The sequence below is a fragment of the Neolamprologus brichardi genome, chromosome 3, assembly GCF_056152115.1.
Source record: "Neolamprologus brichardi isolate AB-2024 chromosome 3, ASM5615211v1, whole genome shotgun sequence".
Classification (NCBI taxonomy): domain Eukaryota; kingdom Metazoa; phylum Chordata; class Actinopteri; order Cichliformes; family Cichlidae; genus Neolamprologus; species Neolamprologus brichardi.
This window is the reverse complement of record NC_142106.1, coordinates 5,271,744-5,288,217: the sequence shown is the minus strand read 5'-3', so window position 1 is coordinate 5,288,217 and position 16,474 is coordinate 5,271,744. Positions and strand designations below refer to the sequence as shown.

Genomic DNA, 16,474 nt, shown 5'->3' with positions numbered 1-16,474 from the left:
GCACTCCTAGCAAAACTATACACATTTATGGCCATTATTTACACTATTTTGCCAACTGTCTGGCACACTGTCACATGTGAAAACTTTTTTAGATAATTAGTTCACTTTGCAGTCAGCCTAAGCTCTATAATACAGGTAAGCTCTGTGTGTGGAGTACAATGGAGGGAGGAGGAAGAGTGAGAAGTAGAGGAGGCAGAGGAAGAGGACGTGGAGGTGAAGAAGTAGGACGAAGAGGATGACAAGGACAAGGAGGAGCAAGAGGAGGACGAGGAGGGGGGAGAGGACGAGGAGGGGGCAGAGGAAGGGTAAGAAGAGTAAGAAATAGAATTGCTGATGACATCAGAGCTACAATAGTGGACCATGTAATCAACCATGAAATGACCCTGAGGGAAGCTGGCCAACGGGTTCAGCCTAACTCAAGCCGCTACACTGTAGCAAGCATCATAAGGACATTTTGAAATGAGAATCGGTTAGTACAGTCACTTTGCACTAAGATCTGTAGCACTGCCATATTCTAATGAGAAACACAACAATACCATAGATGTAAAATTCCAGAAGATATTTTCCCCGGTTCTTCGACTAGAGGACATTGCATGTGATGTAGACGAAATTTTGTGGCCAGATCCAGAGAGACGACACGATGTAGACTGGTTTCTTTTTTTCCTCAGTGAAATTACTATTTCGTTTTGACTTGGAAATAAACACTTGTGTTTGTTTTGATGTGTGTGAATAAACACCAGTACGTTTGGATCCGTCTATGTTTATGGACCTATGACAAAAGTATGAGCTCAATCTGACATAGCCTACCTTGTGCACAGAGAAAGCAAAAGCCAGATGTGTTTTTCATTCATACCATCAGTGTGTAGTTGATTCATTGTGTGCTTATTACAGTTTTTTCTGATTGCTTAAGCACATTTTTTGTAACTATTGGCTATTTTTGCAAAACTCTACACACAAATAAGAAAACCTGTCACCCAATTATCAAAACATTGTAGTTCTCTTGCAAAAGCGAACACAGCTAGATTAACTCTTCACACCTTCGTAAAAATGGTGTTTTCGTATCAAACAGTACACACAAGCCATCATCTACTAAGCACACAATGCGCCAACTGCACACTGATGGTATGAATACAAAACACATCTGGCTTTTGCTTTCTCTGTGTACAGATGTCAATTTGAGGTCACACTTTTGTCATAGTGTCATGTAAACATACAAGGATCCAAACTTCAATTATTGGTGTTTATTCACACTCATCAAAACCAAGACAAAGTCAGAACACAAAATAGGAATTTCACAAAAAAAAGGGAAAAAAAAGACAATCAGCCTACATCATGTCGTCTTTCTGGGTCCGGCCACAAAATTTAGTCCACATCGCATGCGATATCCTCCAGTCCAAGGCACCGGGGAAAATATCTCCTTGAATGCCGTATCCAGGCCTGACATGATGCCTGGTCAATATCTCCACATGCCTCCTCCATTGCCTGTAAAAGGGCTACCTGTTGATGAGGATGACGGTCGTACACTTTCCAGCGCCAGGCAGAGAAGAACTCCTCGATGGGATTTAAGAATGGAGAGTATGGAGGGAGGTTGAGTGCCATGAAGGATGGGTGGTCTGTAAACCAGCTGCGGACCAAAGCAGCCCTATGGAAACTAACATTGTCCCATATGATGACATATCGGGTCTGCTCTGGTCTCTGAACAGTGAGCATGTCATGCAAGGTGTCCATGAATGCAATAATGTGTGCAGTGTTGTATGGGCCTATGGTTGCATGATGGTGAACAACACCATTTTGGCTTATAGCTGCACACATGGTTATGTTACCACCACGTTGTCCTGGGACATTGATGATGGCACGGTGTCCAATAATGTTCCTGCCACGTCTCCTGGTTTTACTGAGGTTAAAACCGGCCTCATCTACAAAAAGTAGCTCATGTCCCGTTGCATCTGCTTCTAGTTCCATCACTCTCTGGACAAGACAAAACAAATGCAACACATCAGGCCCATGCACAGCACTACAGTATGCACTTCCAAATTCAGAACCAATGACAGTAGCTTACCTGCACATAGTCATATTGCAGTTGCTTTACACGTTCTGTGTTTCTCTCGAAAGGAACTCTGTAAATTTGCTTCATTCTTATTCTGTGGCGCACAAGTACACGACTTAGTGTAGAAATGCTTGCACTGTGTATATTTTGAAAGATGGTGTCATTATCAATTATGTGCTGCTGCATTTCGCGCAGTCTTATTGCATTATTGGCAATCACCATGTTCACTATATGGGTCTCTTGCTCTGGAGTGAACATTCTGCCTCTGCCCCCAACATCTGGACGTCTAGCAATTCTGTAAAGTAACAATTTCAGTATTTTTGCATGTATGTTGTGTTTCTCATTAGAGTATGGCAGTGCTACAAAGTACTTACCGATTCTCATTTCGAAATGTCCTAATGATGCTTGCCACAGTGTAGCGGCTCAGTTTAGGCTGAACCCGTTGGCCAGCTTCCCTCAGGGTCATCCCATGGTTGATGACATGGTCCACTATAGTAGCTCTGATGTCATCAGTTATTCTGTTTCTTACTCTTCTTACCCTTCCTCTTTCCCCTCCTCATCCTCTTCTTGCTCCTCCTTGTCCTCTTCCTCTAACCCTCTTGCTTCTCCACGTCCTCTTCCTCCAACTTCTTCACCTCCACGTCCTCTCCCTCGGCCTCCTCTGATTCTCACTCTTCTCACTCTTACTGCTCCTTCCATTGTACTCCACATAGACAGCTTACCTGTGACCTGTTTTTAGTGCTTAGGCTGATTGCAAAGTGGACTAATTATCTAAAACAGTTTTCACAAGTGAAAGTGTGCCAGACAGTTGGCAAAATAGTGTTAATGATAGCCATACATGTGTATAATTTTGCTAGGAGTGTGTTGGAAATTTGGTAATTGAGTGTAAGCAGTGAGTTGTGTTTAAAGTTCTGCAAAAAGAGTGTTGTGCAGTGAATTGTGCCTTCAGTTTGGCAAAGTGTGTGTTACAAAATTGCAAACTGAGTGCAAAGCAGTGTTTGTGCTTTTAGTTTTGCAAACTCAGTGAGTGGTTTTGCTATAAGTATTAATAGTTTTAGGAATTGTGCTATAAGAATCACAGTTAGGGTTAAAGCCATCAGAAAAAACTGTAATATGATGGCTTGTGTTAGCTGTTGGATACCAAAATACAATTTTTACAAAGGTGTGGAGAGTTAAGTAAGGATTATTCGCTTTTACAAGAAAACTACAATGTTTTGCTGATTGGGTGACGAGTTTTCTTATTTGTGTGTAGAGTTTTGCAAAAATAGCCAATAGTTACAAAAAATGTGCTCAAGCCATCAGAAAAAACTGTAAAACAACAGCCACAAGAAGAGTTAGAAAATCTTTTTCTCCTTATACCACAATATTTGCATTCATTTCAACTTTAACCCTTTAAAACCAGTCAGAGCAGGCACGCTCCGTTTTGCGTAACTATTTTTAAATCCCGGTAGCACTGCAACCACGTGAGCTAGCGCAATAAAATTTTTTGCATATGAAACCGGAGGAGTTGTACTTACATCTTATGCCATCAGCTTGTCCTCGGTCACAGTTTCCTTCCACATATAGCTTTGCAAAAACTGCATAAAAAGCACTTGCAGCAACAAAAACATAATATTCCAGAAACACGCTTTGCCGATCCGATCAGCTACTTCCTACGTCCATCAGCACGAACTATCCATGTCCGTCATCACCTGCCCGAAACCGGAAGTGACATCATTTTCGCGAAAATGTAGTTTTTTACCATCAGGGCCTCATGAGCCTATACTGGTGTTTTTAAAAGTTATCTTTGACTTCATGACTTTCTGTGTGGTTTCTGGGATGCTTAGAACTCATATTGCACTGCTGGAAATAGTTTATTTTGATGCATATGCTGCTTTTTTGCAAATTTGCACTATAATATTTATTTTCGTTTTTCCTGCAGTGTATAGAAATTGGTGTATTACAAAAATAAAACTATGAAGACACTCAAAATAAATTTCCTGTAGTGGGAAACTATTTTGTGCAACTTTTTTGTATTTACAGTTTTCAGGGATAAGCCTCTTAAATTTCTCTAACAAAAAATATATGTTAAAAAACAAAAACGATTTTCAATTTTTTTGTAGTTTATTGCACTTTTTTGCAATATAAGTAATTACTATGCACTTAATGCAGACATGTTATTAAAACTTAGGCTGTAATGGTTGTATTGATGTATAGCAACTTGAAATGCTCCCAAAAATGGCACTACAACATGTAAAAATATAATATAAGCTCTGGCAGACTGGGTTCTATGGTAGGTCTTAAAGGGTTAAATTCCTATTTTGATATTTGTATTTTGATTCATTGAATGCCTTTTTGACTATTATTTTGATTGTTGCGAATTCAGTTTTACCCCGGTTCTTTTTATTCCTCGAGCATCCAGAGACGGCACCGGACTCAGTAGTCATTTTCACAAAAACTTTATTCATCTTTACTCATCTTTACTCATCTTTATTTATCTTCATTTAAGCATGTATCTTCTAGAAGGGAAGACTTGCCAGGCTGATGGCCCTCTGCAAAATCTTCACCCCTTTGTTAGTTACACCCAGCTTTATAGAGGCAACCCCATCATAAAACCCCCATGGTGTGCTCCAAACTCTGTGTCTGTGTGTATGCACGAGCACGTGAGTGCCTGTGTGTGCGCGTACCCGTATGCCTATGTGAGCGCACGTGAGTGAATGTATGTGCGTACCTGTATGTATGTGTGAGTGCACATGAGTGACTGTGTACACATGTGGGTGTGGGTGCGTAACAGTTAAAGAACTGTGGGTGTGTGTCTCTATGTACGTGACTCCCTGCCGGTCATAAAAGTCCATCTCCCTTCCAGACCACAGTTATCCAGTTACAAATGTTGAGACCCCCACCCAGGTATCCTCTGGGGAATTTCCACTCAGCATTAACTCCTCTTTATCTTAGTTTCACAGTCCAACTGGGGAGGGTCTCCTAAAATCTACTCCTAAGCTGATGACACAATCAGGCCTTTATTACATTGAGGGCAGTGTCAGTGTCTCTACATTAATACTAGATTCTATGTTAACACATTTCTAAACTCTAAATCAGCTAAATATTCCTACATCTGTCAATCTCTGTTGTGCTTTGTACATTGTGTTTTTTCCACAATGTTGACACAGTAGTATTCCTAAAATTTAGACAATACTTGCACAATATCTAATTCCATTCAATCAGTCCCTCTGCTTTAATAATGATATTTCTTTACCAGACAACAGAAAGTAGTATGTAAAAACAAATTGCTTGCTAATAAAAACTTCAATTCCCTGAATCATGAAGACTATTTATAAGCACACATTCTATAATCCTTTCTGACTTCTTCCTACTAACCATGTTGTCTGTTCCTAGAACCACATCTAACCTTATTTGCCTTTCTTTTAAAACCTACTTTAACAGCCTGATATCCCTAATGATTTGAATGCTGGTGAAGTAGATTCACCTTCATGTAACCTTGCTTATGCTTCTTTAAGCATCAAGACATGTCACTTACAGAATTTATGGGTTTAAAGTAGCATAGGTGTGGTTACATGAGAGAAAAATGCCTCTACATTTAATTTTGGGAGATCTCGAATAACAGATCTTAATCTTAAATTACAGAAGGTAAGGTGAATAATCATTAAACTGATTTTGCCTTTGATCAAAGCTCAGAACATACAATACAAGTATAATACTTGTAATACTAGATAAAAGCTTACAGCGTTTCCTTAACTAAAATCTCTAATCTGAACTATCATTAACTTCACATGTCTCGATTTTCTAGAGGATATTCACTCTGTTTTGGTGTCCTCATTTGACAGTAAAATCTGTTAGAAGATTAAATAAAAACCTTGTTTAAAGCTTCAGGCATGTTAGAATTTATTCTTTTATAGGACATAAGTAGACAGAGACTAGACTAGAGATGGCACCAGAAGTATGGCTGACTCTCTGAGAGAAAAAAAACAGAGCAACCAATCAGTTATTAGGGAATGGCCACCACTCACTTTACAGGCCTGACAAGAGATGTTTGCCATGGTGATGTTAGAAGCAATGTCTCCTTATAGGGAGATGTCTGAAAGGTGCAGGAGATGAAACATGAGCTTTTGAGCTTTTTGACCAATCACGTTAACATTCTGTTTTTATGACATGTAATAAGAGTGTTTACTGTCTGGGTGCGGCAGCACTCTGTGTCAGAGCCAGAGAGACGCAGGTCCATGGTACCACTCAAAACGAATTTAAAATTCTAAATGTTTGATAATGAATTATAAAAAAGTATAATTTAAAACATATTTGTCTTCTTCTCTGAAAGAACAGTCAACAGATGAAAAAATAAACTGCCAGGTAAGTTATACATCATTACTTTATTAATGATAAAACTTATAAATGATTATTTAAACATTTTTTATAACATGATAGATATAGATACATGTAAACATTGAAAAACTATTGCATATGATTATTTTGCAAATATACATATTAAATATATACCAAGCAGCTATTAGAATGGAGATAAGAAATTTTAAATGATAAAAATCTTATATCATAAATAAATATGGCACAGTCGTCGTAATGACTGTATCTATTATACAGACGCAAAGAATGGAAGAAACCTGTTTACTGCTCATCCTACTGCTCTCAGGTCAGTAATAATTATCTTAAGCATTCAAATGATAGCATATGAACACTCAGTGACAGACTGAAACCATTTGGGTAATTTGATTTCATGTAAGGGTTTTAAAATGTAATTTATTAAAACATCAGCCACAAATAAAAAGACAAAACCTTTTTCTCCTTATACCAAAATAACTGCATTCCCTTGTTTGAAACATTATATAAACATTCTAAAAGGAATTTATGACAAAAAAATGTTGAATTTATTTTAAAGAATTTATTGGAGCATTAAAAAGTAATAAAGCCTTTTGGGCTTTTGGAGCCTTGACCTGACTTTAAAAAAATAATTGGAAAAAAAGCACTATGGTGCTGAAAAAAGAAAAATAGATATTTGCAAAATTCTGCCTAAATATGTATTTTACCTGTTTAATGTGTGTGGCGGGGCGTGGTCTGCAGCGCCGCTGCAGGGGAGGCGGACGCACCTGAGCGGCACCCGCAATCACGCCTCGCCACATTAACGTCTGTGCTCTCTCTGCTCTTGTGTTGGTGTGTGCCGGGTTGTGAGCTTTAACACCACCTGTATGCGTCAGCAACCGTGTGTGAAAAGTGGTCAATAAAGAGATGCTGAAATGCATGTTCATGCAAACATCATCGGGTCTGCCGTGATATGTTTATAATGGGACTTCTGCTTCTGAACCTCTGCGCACAGCGTCTGCAAATCGGGGCTGTACGAAGTCACTTTCATCTTTACGCAGGACTGTAAGCTGTCATCTGTGAGGCGTGAGCGGTGTTTGTTTTTAACATAGTTCACTGCGGAGAATAGCTGCTGACATAATGTGGATCCGAATATCCATAATTGGCCTATCTGGGGTTGAAAGTCTCATTCTTCCCTCCCCATCCTCAGCTGCCTCCCTTTTCCCGCTCTACCACACCCACCCACACACGCAGGGCTTGGGGTGCAGGTATGTCACCAGGGTGCAGGGGAGGCACTCCCCCTCTGTCCCCTTCTGGCCGCCTGTGCCTCAATTTTATTCTGCAACCTAGACATCCACATTACTCACACTCTCACATAACACATACATATAGGGCCTTGGGGGTGGGCACATTTTACAGCATCCAGAGGATGGTCAGTGTATTCCAACCCACCTCTGGCACTGGTGTCCTACCCTCAATTTTAAATGCATATAGACACTAAGGGTTTTCGGGAGGAGCCATTCTGCTCTCTGAGAGGAAGCAGGAACCATGCTCTCCTGTGTTTTAAATGCACTTTAGAACAGCACACAGCAACACTACATATGAGCGGGTGTAGGGAGGTTTGGGGTCTTCACTCACCCCGGTTCTGTTAGCCATCAGGGCTGGGGGGCTGGGAGGAGGTGCTGGCCGTCAGATTGGGGTCTGGGATGCGAGGCCTCCCTGCTACTGCAGATAAGGAGGTGGTCCGCTTGCCTCCACTCCAGAGAGAAGGGTTACATCTCCTGGTTCTAGGTGCGGCTTGCCCCTTTAGGAGCGGGGGTACTTGGACCTGGGGTATAGAGTATGTTTGGGGAGTGTGACTGTCTGTGCAGTGTCTATTTGTGTCTGTCTACTGTTCCCCTGAGGGGTCTAGTCGGTGAGGGGGAAGTAACAAAAAGTGTCCGGGTCAGAAAAAGGAGACAAGAAGGCATAAGGGTTAAATTAAAGAGTTTTATTAAAGTAGCTCAACTAAAAGAGACGGACAAGCCACTATCACCATTTAAGAAAACAAACAAAACTCAGGCGTTGGTCAATAAAGTAAAACGTAAGCCAAAAAGAAAGAGAGCAGCTCACTAGCTGCAAACCACAATAACACAGCTCACTAGCTGCAAACACCACAAACACTCAGCTCACTAGCTGCAAACACCACAAACACACAGCTCACTAGCTGTAACCACTCACATGGCACTCTGGCCAAGAGCTCACCTTTCCCTGGGATTAAATACTTTTAATTACTGACGAGAGTCAGCTGTGTAAAAGGGAAAGGTGGCACCTCAGGCAGAAGCGATTGAAGGACACTCCCACACAGGCACCATCAGGAGGAGGCCCTGCTAGGGCCATAACGTTGGGTGAGTGCCGAGTATTTGGTTGTGTATATGGGGGTGGGAATGCACGTTTGTGTCCGCGTGCGCCTGTTCGTCTGTGTCTATATGTCAGGTTGGACTCAACCTTTCTGGGAACATCTCAGGCTCTCCGAGGTATGGAGGCCTTTCTCCCCTCACCACACTCCCTGCCGGTGGCTGATGCCCTCAGACGTTGGTGTGTCGGTGTTCCTTGTCGACTGGGGCTGGGCGCTCATGTGTGTACCGGCTCACTCCTGGCGGCCAATTGGCGGGGCCTGGTGCCTGTGGCCCGGCTGGGCCCCTTCCGGGGGGTGGGGTGCCCTCTGGCCTCTGGGCCTGAAGCTCGGTCCTCTCTGGCACAGCTGGCTGCCGGCAGAGCCCGCGGGCATGCCTCTGCTCCGTAGCTGCTGGTTTGGGGCTCTACTCAGCTCTTCCCAGGAGGGTGGCACGGTTCCCCCCCTTTTGGTGGTCCTCCTCGGGTCCTCGTACTCTGGGGCCTCTGGATATCTGGGGCCTGGATCTCCTCCATACCTGCTTCATGCCCTGGGAGACGGGGCTATGACTCCCCACACTCCCTAGCAGATCGTTACATGGAGAAACCTTTGGAATACAAGCATGCTGATCCACACAGGTGTGCACACAGGTGTACACACCTGTGTGCACACCTGTGTGCCTGGGTCAGACGCGGACTACACTTTTCTTGGCTGCTGCCTCAAAGCACATTGTGCGCTGTCTATCTTGCGTGCTGCACAATATTGTTTAATATTTAGTATCTACTCTTATCTACTGCTAGCTAGTTTATTGTGATGGTGCTGTATTTAGTATGTTGCTCTTTTTTTTTGTTTGCTTTCTCTTCTGGGTTTTTTTCTCCATACAGGTGATCCAGGTGTTTTGTTTGTTTTTCTTTCTTTCTTCCCACCTTTCTCACCGTCTCTTCTCCCATCTGGTTTTCTTTCTCTCCCTCTCTTTCTTTCATTCTTTTCAATCAAATGGACCAATATGGCAAGGCCATGATGATCCACTTGGTAAAATAAATCTGCTTGGCATCTTTCTTGGCCTTAGGACAACAATTCTGATGGCTAAAGATCCAAACGAGACAAAAAAAAAAAAAAAAAAAAAAAAAATCAATGGTACTAAAAGTAGCTGTAGATAATATTACATCTGTGAGATGATTATTGATATTTTTTTCTCTAATGATAAGAATTTTATTTTTATTTGAAGAAGTTCATGAAGTTCATGAAGTCATTACTAGTTAACGTTAAAGCTCAAAAGAGCTCTGACTTTTTGTCAGCCTGGCTACAGTGCTGAAGACAAACCTCGGATTGTTCTTATTTTCTTCAATCAGTGATGAATAGTAAGATGTTCTGGCTTTGCGGAGGGCTTTCTTATAAAGCAACAAACTATTTCTCCAGGCTAAATGATGATCCTGTAAATTTGTGACACGCCATTTCCTCTCCAGCTTACGAGTCTTCTGCTTTAGGCTACGTGTTTGAGAATTATACCACGGGGTCAGGTACTTCTGATTTGAGGCCTTAGTTTTCACCGGAGCTACAGTATCCAGAGTTGTACGTAGTGAGGAGGTAAAATTATTAACAAGATAATCGACCTCTGTTGGGGTAGCGTTCAGATAGCTGCTCTGCTCTATGTTGGTACAGGGCATTGAAGATGATAACGGTGGGTGGATTATATTCTTAAACTTAGTTACAGCGCTTTCAGAAAGACATCTACTTTGATAAAGTCCACTCTCCACTGCTGCGTAATCAATTATTGTAAATGTAAATGTTATCAGGAAATGATCAGAGAGGAGAGGGTTTTCAGGAAACACTGTTAAATGTTCAGTTTCTATGCCATATGTTAAAACAAGATCTAGAGTGTGATTAAAGTGGTGGGTGGGTTCTTTTACATTTTGAGAGAAGCCAATTGTGTCTGATAACAGATTAAATGCCATGTTGAGGCTGTCATTTTTAGCATCTACATGGATGTTAAAAATCACCCACAATAATTATTTTATCTGAGCTCAGAACTAAATTAGATATAAAGTCTGAGAAATCAGAGAGAAACTCTGTGTAAGGCCCAGGTGGACGATACAGGATAACAAGTAAGACTGGTTTCTGAGTTTCACATCTGGGGTGGACGAGGCTAAGCATCAGGCTTTCAAATGAATTAAAAGTCTGTCTTGGTCTTTTGTTGATTAATAGGCTGAACATCAATAGATTAAAGTTATTAGATTAGATAAAATTAAATTTTATGTCACGGCTGCGGGGGCAGACGTGTGGTGAGTGTGAGACAGGATCCAGATGCAGGCACCGGCTTGGAAGTGAGCAAGCTTTTATTAACACAGGTGGCAAAAACAGAAATACGGCGAGCAAGGCAAAACCTAAATTGGGAATGACTAACAAAACGAACCTGAATGGACGAATCAGGGAGAAAACGCAGGGAAGAAACACAGACGGACTAGCAACTAACATGAGTGAACACACACTATAAATATACAGAAGGGAACGAGGAAACTTCACACAGGAGGGAGGCACAGCTGATTGTGATCGACAAGAGGAGACAGGGGAAACGCAAACTGAAAACACACCACAGCGAGAGTGAACACCAAGTGACAGTGCCATCCGAAGGAACCAACAGGAACCATCACTTGGCCTGGCTTCAGAGGGTTGAAAACTAGTTGTACATTGTTGCATTACATGTAGTTGTTGCAGTTTAACAACAGAGAAGAAAAAAATAAATAGCTTAAAAACTATAGTTCTATTTTCTGTTGTCTTAAACATATGCAACATATGTTTAAACAAAAAAACTGTATGTTTTTGCCTCTTTCATCTCTTTGCATGGTTAAAAGTCCAGGTGGTGGAATCTCTAGCTGGACATTCTTTTCTGTTTTTGTTCCATTCATTTAGATTAAATACGTTTGTGTTTGACAAGACACAGTGATGTGAAATACAGACTTTCCAAAATGTGTTAAAACACAAATGACACAAACACAAATAACACAAATGTAAAAAAAGAAAAAAGAAAAAAAGAAAACAAACAGAAATCTGTATCTGTAAATATGTAAGGAGTAAAAGTAAAACACCCGGAAATTCTATTTCTACTCATTCTACTTTATTGTTTGTGATGTTTGGTTAGCCTCAAACTTCAAATATCACATGTTTGCAAAAGTGCTCCGATGTTTAAATTGGTTTAAATTGGCTTAATTTTTAAAACCTTTTTAGTGATTCGTCTAACAGTCCAGTTTCACCAATAAAAACTTTGGCCGTTTCTCAATTCTCAAGTACGCGAGTACATACTCGCCGAGAACACCAGTGTACTTGATGATGTCACAGGTCCGGAGTGTTTACTGCCGTCCCCTCTTAATTTAACTGTGAGTAATATGTTATGAAGCTTAACTTTAATCACAGCTAAACCGGTTTACTCAGGAACAAATAAAACACTGAAATAAACCAAACATTAACATTTAGAAGTGATCTAATTGACTTATATATCATGTTTAACCTCAGTAGTGAAATCTCTCTTAATAAAAATAGTGTACATGTACATACGTGTAAATACCTTAATAAAAACAAGCAGGTGAGATGTTAGAATGCTTTTATTTTAGTGGACATTTAATACTATAGAGAGCTGCTGGGGTCTTGGGGTTTGTTTAACCTTAGTAGCGAAAAGACCGCGGGGGAGGGGGGTTTAAAACGATGTGCCGAGAGTCCGCTGTTCTCACCGGCTCTAATATCCCTCGACCTTGCTGTCTGCTATGGAGCTGGCAGGTCACAGACGTCTCCGAAAACGTCGGAGCGCGTTTGGAAATATATGATATCTTGATAAATCGAGCAGATATTTGAAGTTTACACATCTACATTCTCGCTTGAAAATAACTTAAAAGTTTATTTTGTGACCCAGAAAGAGTAATATTTAAAAGTTTTTAGCCCCGCTCGTCCACCATTGCCGCGTTTGAATTTTGGACGAAATGCATTCTGGGATATTTACCACCACCGATGCATGCTCGATAAAACGGGCGGAGCAAGAACACATCCGGGACTTTTTCGCGTTCTCGGCTTAATGCCTACTTCGAATTGGAACAGTACTTGGTGTCCGACTGATGACGTATCACGAGTACACGAGAACGCAAGTACGCACAAGTACGCATATTAAGACAGGCCCTTTATATTTTTATATTTATATTTTTTTCAGGAGGACTTTCCACTCCTCCTCCCCACTCCAGAGAATACCACTTTGTGGATAAGCTGATGAACTGGACTGAAGCTCAGAGTTACTGCAGAGAACACTTCACTGACTTGGTCACCATCTACAACAGTGACATCAACCAACTGCTTTTCTCAATGGCACCAAAGTATGATCACTATGCTTGGATAGGGCTCTATGATGATCGTTACAGCTGGAAGTGGTCCATGGAGGGAAAAGTTTTTTATGTTGGCAGTACACATGAATTTTTGATCTGGGCTAACGGCCAACCAGACTGTGCATATGCAAATGAATACTGTGTGGCTCTTCAGGGACAAACACAGATGAATGATAGACCCTGTGGAGATTCTTACCCTTTCCTGTGTTACAATGGTAGGAAAAAGATTTGTTGCCCTTGATATCCTAAAATTTGAGCTTGAGCTTCATAACATGCATGTTCTTAAATTAATTCTTATCTTTAATGCTTAACAGCCAACAATACAAGTTACATCTTAGTGAAGGAGAAACGCTCCTGGTCAGCGGCTCAGTTGTACTGCAGGACATACCACACAGACCTGACCAGTATAAGAAGCAAAGAGGAGAAATCCAACATCACGCTCACTTTGAATGGATCAGTGGCTGAGTATGTGTGGATTGGTCTCTACAGGGATCCCTGGGCCTTCTGGTCTGACAACACAACCTCCACATTCACTAACTGGAAGCCTCTTGAGCCTAATAACTACGGTTCAAATCAGTACTGTGTAACAATAAATTTTATGGCAGGGATATGGTCTGATTCCGAGTGTCACCACAGACGCTTTCTTTTCTGTTACAAAGGTGAGGTCCAGAATGCAAACACTGTAAGATCCTGTCATCATATAAAATACTGATCTTTGTGTTTTTATATGTGGTTCATTTTTAGCAGTGACAAAGCAAACAGTGCTGAAAATGATGCTTCAGTCAGAGGCAGACATGCACAGCACAGAGATCCAGCAGCAGGTTTCACAGCAGGTCAGCAGTTCAGTCACCAACACAAACTTAACACAAGTTCAAACTATGCTTCATGTTTTTCATCATCTGCACATTTTGTCCAGCTGTCAGGCCTCATGCTGTCAAAAGGACTGACAGACTTCAGGATTCGTTGGAGGAAAGTCCAGAGTTACCGTGACGACCAGTCAAAGAAGCAAGATGTGGACGGTGGCTGCAAAACTGAAGTCTGACTGGACTGAACCACTTCATGTGTGAAGTTAATAACATGCTGTGCTGAGCTGTCTCATCCTTTAAATCTTTCAATATTTCAGAGTGTAAAGTTTCACCAACAGCTCATTTGTTCAGCTGCAGTTGTAGTTTGGTAGAAATTCTTTAATCAGAGGTCCACTCACTAGTTTTCCTGATAGGCTCTAGTTTCTTGTTTTGTTTTCCATCATATCTTTTAACACTTTAGACACTGTCCTTGTGTGGACGTCACTGCACAGGCTTTGTCCGTGTGCAGTTTATTAGGATCCATAGTTCTGTTTCATTGTGACAGCAACCTCTGCTGACTTACACAAATGATAGAGAAGAAAGTGAGGAGACTCAGAGATCTGCTTGAGGAGGTCAGAGTGGACAACAAAACATTGTACTGTTTATGTCCTTGTTCTACTTTTACTGTTTGATAACTGCAACACCTAAAAGTGAGACCATAAAAGTCCCAAACCTTACCTGATATAAATTTGGATGATGCATGCATTGATGTCCTTGTATCTGACACTTTAACTTCACTGTCCCGTTGGGGGAGCGGACAAAGTTGTAGAAAATAGTGCAGCTGATGAGATAACCCTTTAAGACCTACCATAGAACCAAGTCTGCCAGAGCTTATATTATATTTTTACATGCTGTAGAGCCATTTTTGGGAGCATTTCAAGTTGCTATACATCAATACAACTATTATAGCCCAATTTTTTCTAATATGTATGAATTAAGTGCATAATAATTTCAATCTAAAAAAATCTAAAAAAAAAAAAGTGCAATAAACTACAAAAAAATTGAAAATTGTTTTTGTTTTTTTAACATAGATTTCTTGTTAGAGAAATTTAAGAGGATTATCCCTCAAAACTGTAAATACAAATAAATTGCACAAAATAGTTTACAAAAACAGGAAATTTATTTTGAGTGTCTTCATAGTTTTATTTTTCAGATACACCAATCTTTATATACTGCAGGAAAAACGAAAATAAATATTATACTGCAAATTGGCAAAAAAGCAGCATATGCATCAAAATAAATTATTTCCAGCAGTGCAATATGAGTCCTAAGCATCCCAGAAACCACACAGAAAGTCATAAAGTCAAAGATAACTTTTAAAAACACCAGTATAGGCTCATGAGGCCCTGATAGCAAAAAAACTACATTTCCGCAAAAATGATGTCACTTCCGGTTTCGGCCAGGAAATGGCGGACATGGATAGTTCGCGCTGACGTCTATTCCAACGTAGGAAGTGTTATGAACAGCTGATCGGATTGGCAAAGCGTGTTTCTGGAATATTATGTTTTTGTTGCTGCAAGTGCTTTTTATGCAGTTTTTGCAAAGCTATATGTGGAAGGAAACCGTGACCTAGGACAAGCTGATGGCATAAGATGTAAGTACAACTCCTCCGGTTTCATATGCAAAAAAATTATTGCGCTAGCTCACGTGGTTGCAGTGCTACCGGGATTTTAAAAAAGTTACGCAAAACAGAGCGTGCCCGATCTGACCGGTTTTAGAGGGTTAAGTGAGGAAGTACATGTAGTCTTATACAGGGTTTTGTTTTTTTTCTTCATTCTCTCTGTTCAAGTTTGAGGTCAATGTTCAAATCAGATGTATTCAAATTCAAAAGGACTAAATGTGATTTCTACTATTGAAAAACAGGGAATAAAAACAGCTTTTAAAGCCATAACTTCATAATATAATCAATGACAGTAAATGGTCCGATCCCAATTTTCCCACTCATACATGAAAGCTTAAGGCAGTCTCACAGTGAAAGTGGAGGAGCCCGAGGTCTGTATGTTGCAGTCTTTCACTAAAGTAACTATAGTTTTGATTGTACATCATTGATAATCAATAAAATAAGATAAGGAACGTGAATTGTTCTTTTCTTTTTTTACCTTTATTTTTTTCAGCTCATAGTTCACATGAGAGATTGTGGGATTATAATATTATCTGTTACAAGAAGCCATTGATTGCTTATTGGTTAAATGTGTTTTATGTCACCCAGAGGGCATTTATGTAGATTTAAGGAACAAGGTCTGAAATTGTCTGGTTATGAAAACAATGTCTGTGCGTGATGTCTGTTTATGGCTCAAGGCCTCGACTGAATTGTTTATTGTGCTTCACACAGCCTGGTGAGGAGCAGTGGTACAGAGTGAAAATGATGAACTAACAGTGTAAGTTTTATGTCAGAGTGCCGCATTTTCTGTGATTAAGATTTAATTCAAGGAGGAACAAAAGGTGCTACGGTACCTGAGGTTCTTGTTCCCACACAATATTGTCCCGGCAGGAAGCAAAAAACTTTCCTGTGAATTTCTGGTTGATTTTATCAGTG

General features: G+C 40.5%; 2 protein-coding genes across 5 annotated transcripts; one reads left to right on the top strand and one right to left on the bottom strand.

Annotated features, from left to right (window-relative positions):
* Positions 1-1,362: 1,362 nt before the first annotated feature.
* Positions 1,363-6,266, bottom strand: LOC148103239 (uncharacterized). The gene is made up of 5 exons (XM_087838077.1): positions 6,216-6,266; positions 6,055-6,122; positions 2,422-2,565; positions 2,060-2,342; positions 1,363-1,968 (listed from the first exon to the last, which is right to left on the bottom strand). The coding sequence occupies exons 1-5, from the start codon at positions 6,264-6,266 to the stop codon at positions 1,363-1,365; spliced, it is 1,152 nt and encodes a 383-aa protein (XP_087694203.1).
* On the top strand, positions 6,248-14,743 carry LOC148103238 (C-type mannose receptor 2-like). Of its 4 annotated transcripts, XM_087839079.1 has the most exons (7): positions 6,252-6,267; positions 6,360-6,391; positions 6,641-6,689; positions 12,925-13,308; positions 13,408-13,752; positions 13,838-13,926; positions 14,010-14,743. In XM_087839079.1, exons 3-7 carry the CDS (start codon positions 6,650-6,652, stop codon positions 14,133-14,135), a joined length of 984 nt encoding a protein of 327 aa, XP_087695205.1. In that variant the 5' UTR covers positions 6,252-6,267; positions 6,360-6,391; positions 6,641-6,649; the 3' UTR covers positions 14,136-14,743. The 4 variants fall into 4 exon arrangements, with proteins under 4 accessions (XP_087695206.1, XP_087695205.1, XP_087695207.1 ...); XM_087839080.1 differs by lacking the exon at positions 6,641-6,689 and having other exon boundaries at positions 6,248-6,260; positions 6,365-6,391; XM_087839081.1 differs by lacking the exons at positions 6,252-6,267; positions 6,641-6,689 and having other exon boundaries at positions 6,331-6,391.
* The last annotated feature ends 1,731 nt before the right edge of the window (positions 14,744-16,474 follow it).

What these genes read in the sequence shown, in the direction of transcription:
- LOC148103239 (XM_087838077.1), bottom strand. Translation starts at nt 6,266, where the DNA reads ATGGACCTGCGTCTCTCTGGCTCTGACACAGAGTGCTGCCGCACCCAG. An exon ending in AGTGCTGCCGCACCCAGACA is followed by an intron (nt 6,123 to 6,215) that starts GTAAACACTCTT and finishes TGCACCTTTCAG; the next exon opens with ACATCTCCCTATAAGGAGAC. An exon ending in TCTCTTGTCAGGCCTGTAAA is followed by an intron (nt 2,566 to 6,054) that starts GTGAGTGGTGGC and finishes AGTAAGAAACAG; the next exon opens with AATAACTGATGACATCAGAG.
- LOC148103238 (XM_087839078.1), top strand. Translation starts at nt 6,620, where the DNA reads ATGACTGTATCTATTATACAGACGCAAAGAATGGAAGAAACCTGTTTA. An exon ending in GCTCATCCTACTGCTCTCAG is followed by an intron (nt 6,690 to 12,924) that starts GTCAGTAATAAT and finishes TATTTTTTTCAG; the next exon opens with GAGGACTTTCCACTCCTCCT. An exon ending in CCCTTTCCTGTGTTACAATG is followed by an intron (nt 13,309 to 13,407) that starts GTAGGAAAAAGA and finishes AATGCTTAACAG; the next exon opens with CCAACAATACAAGTTACATC.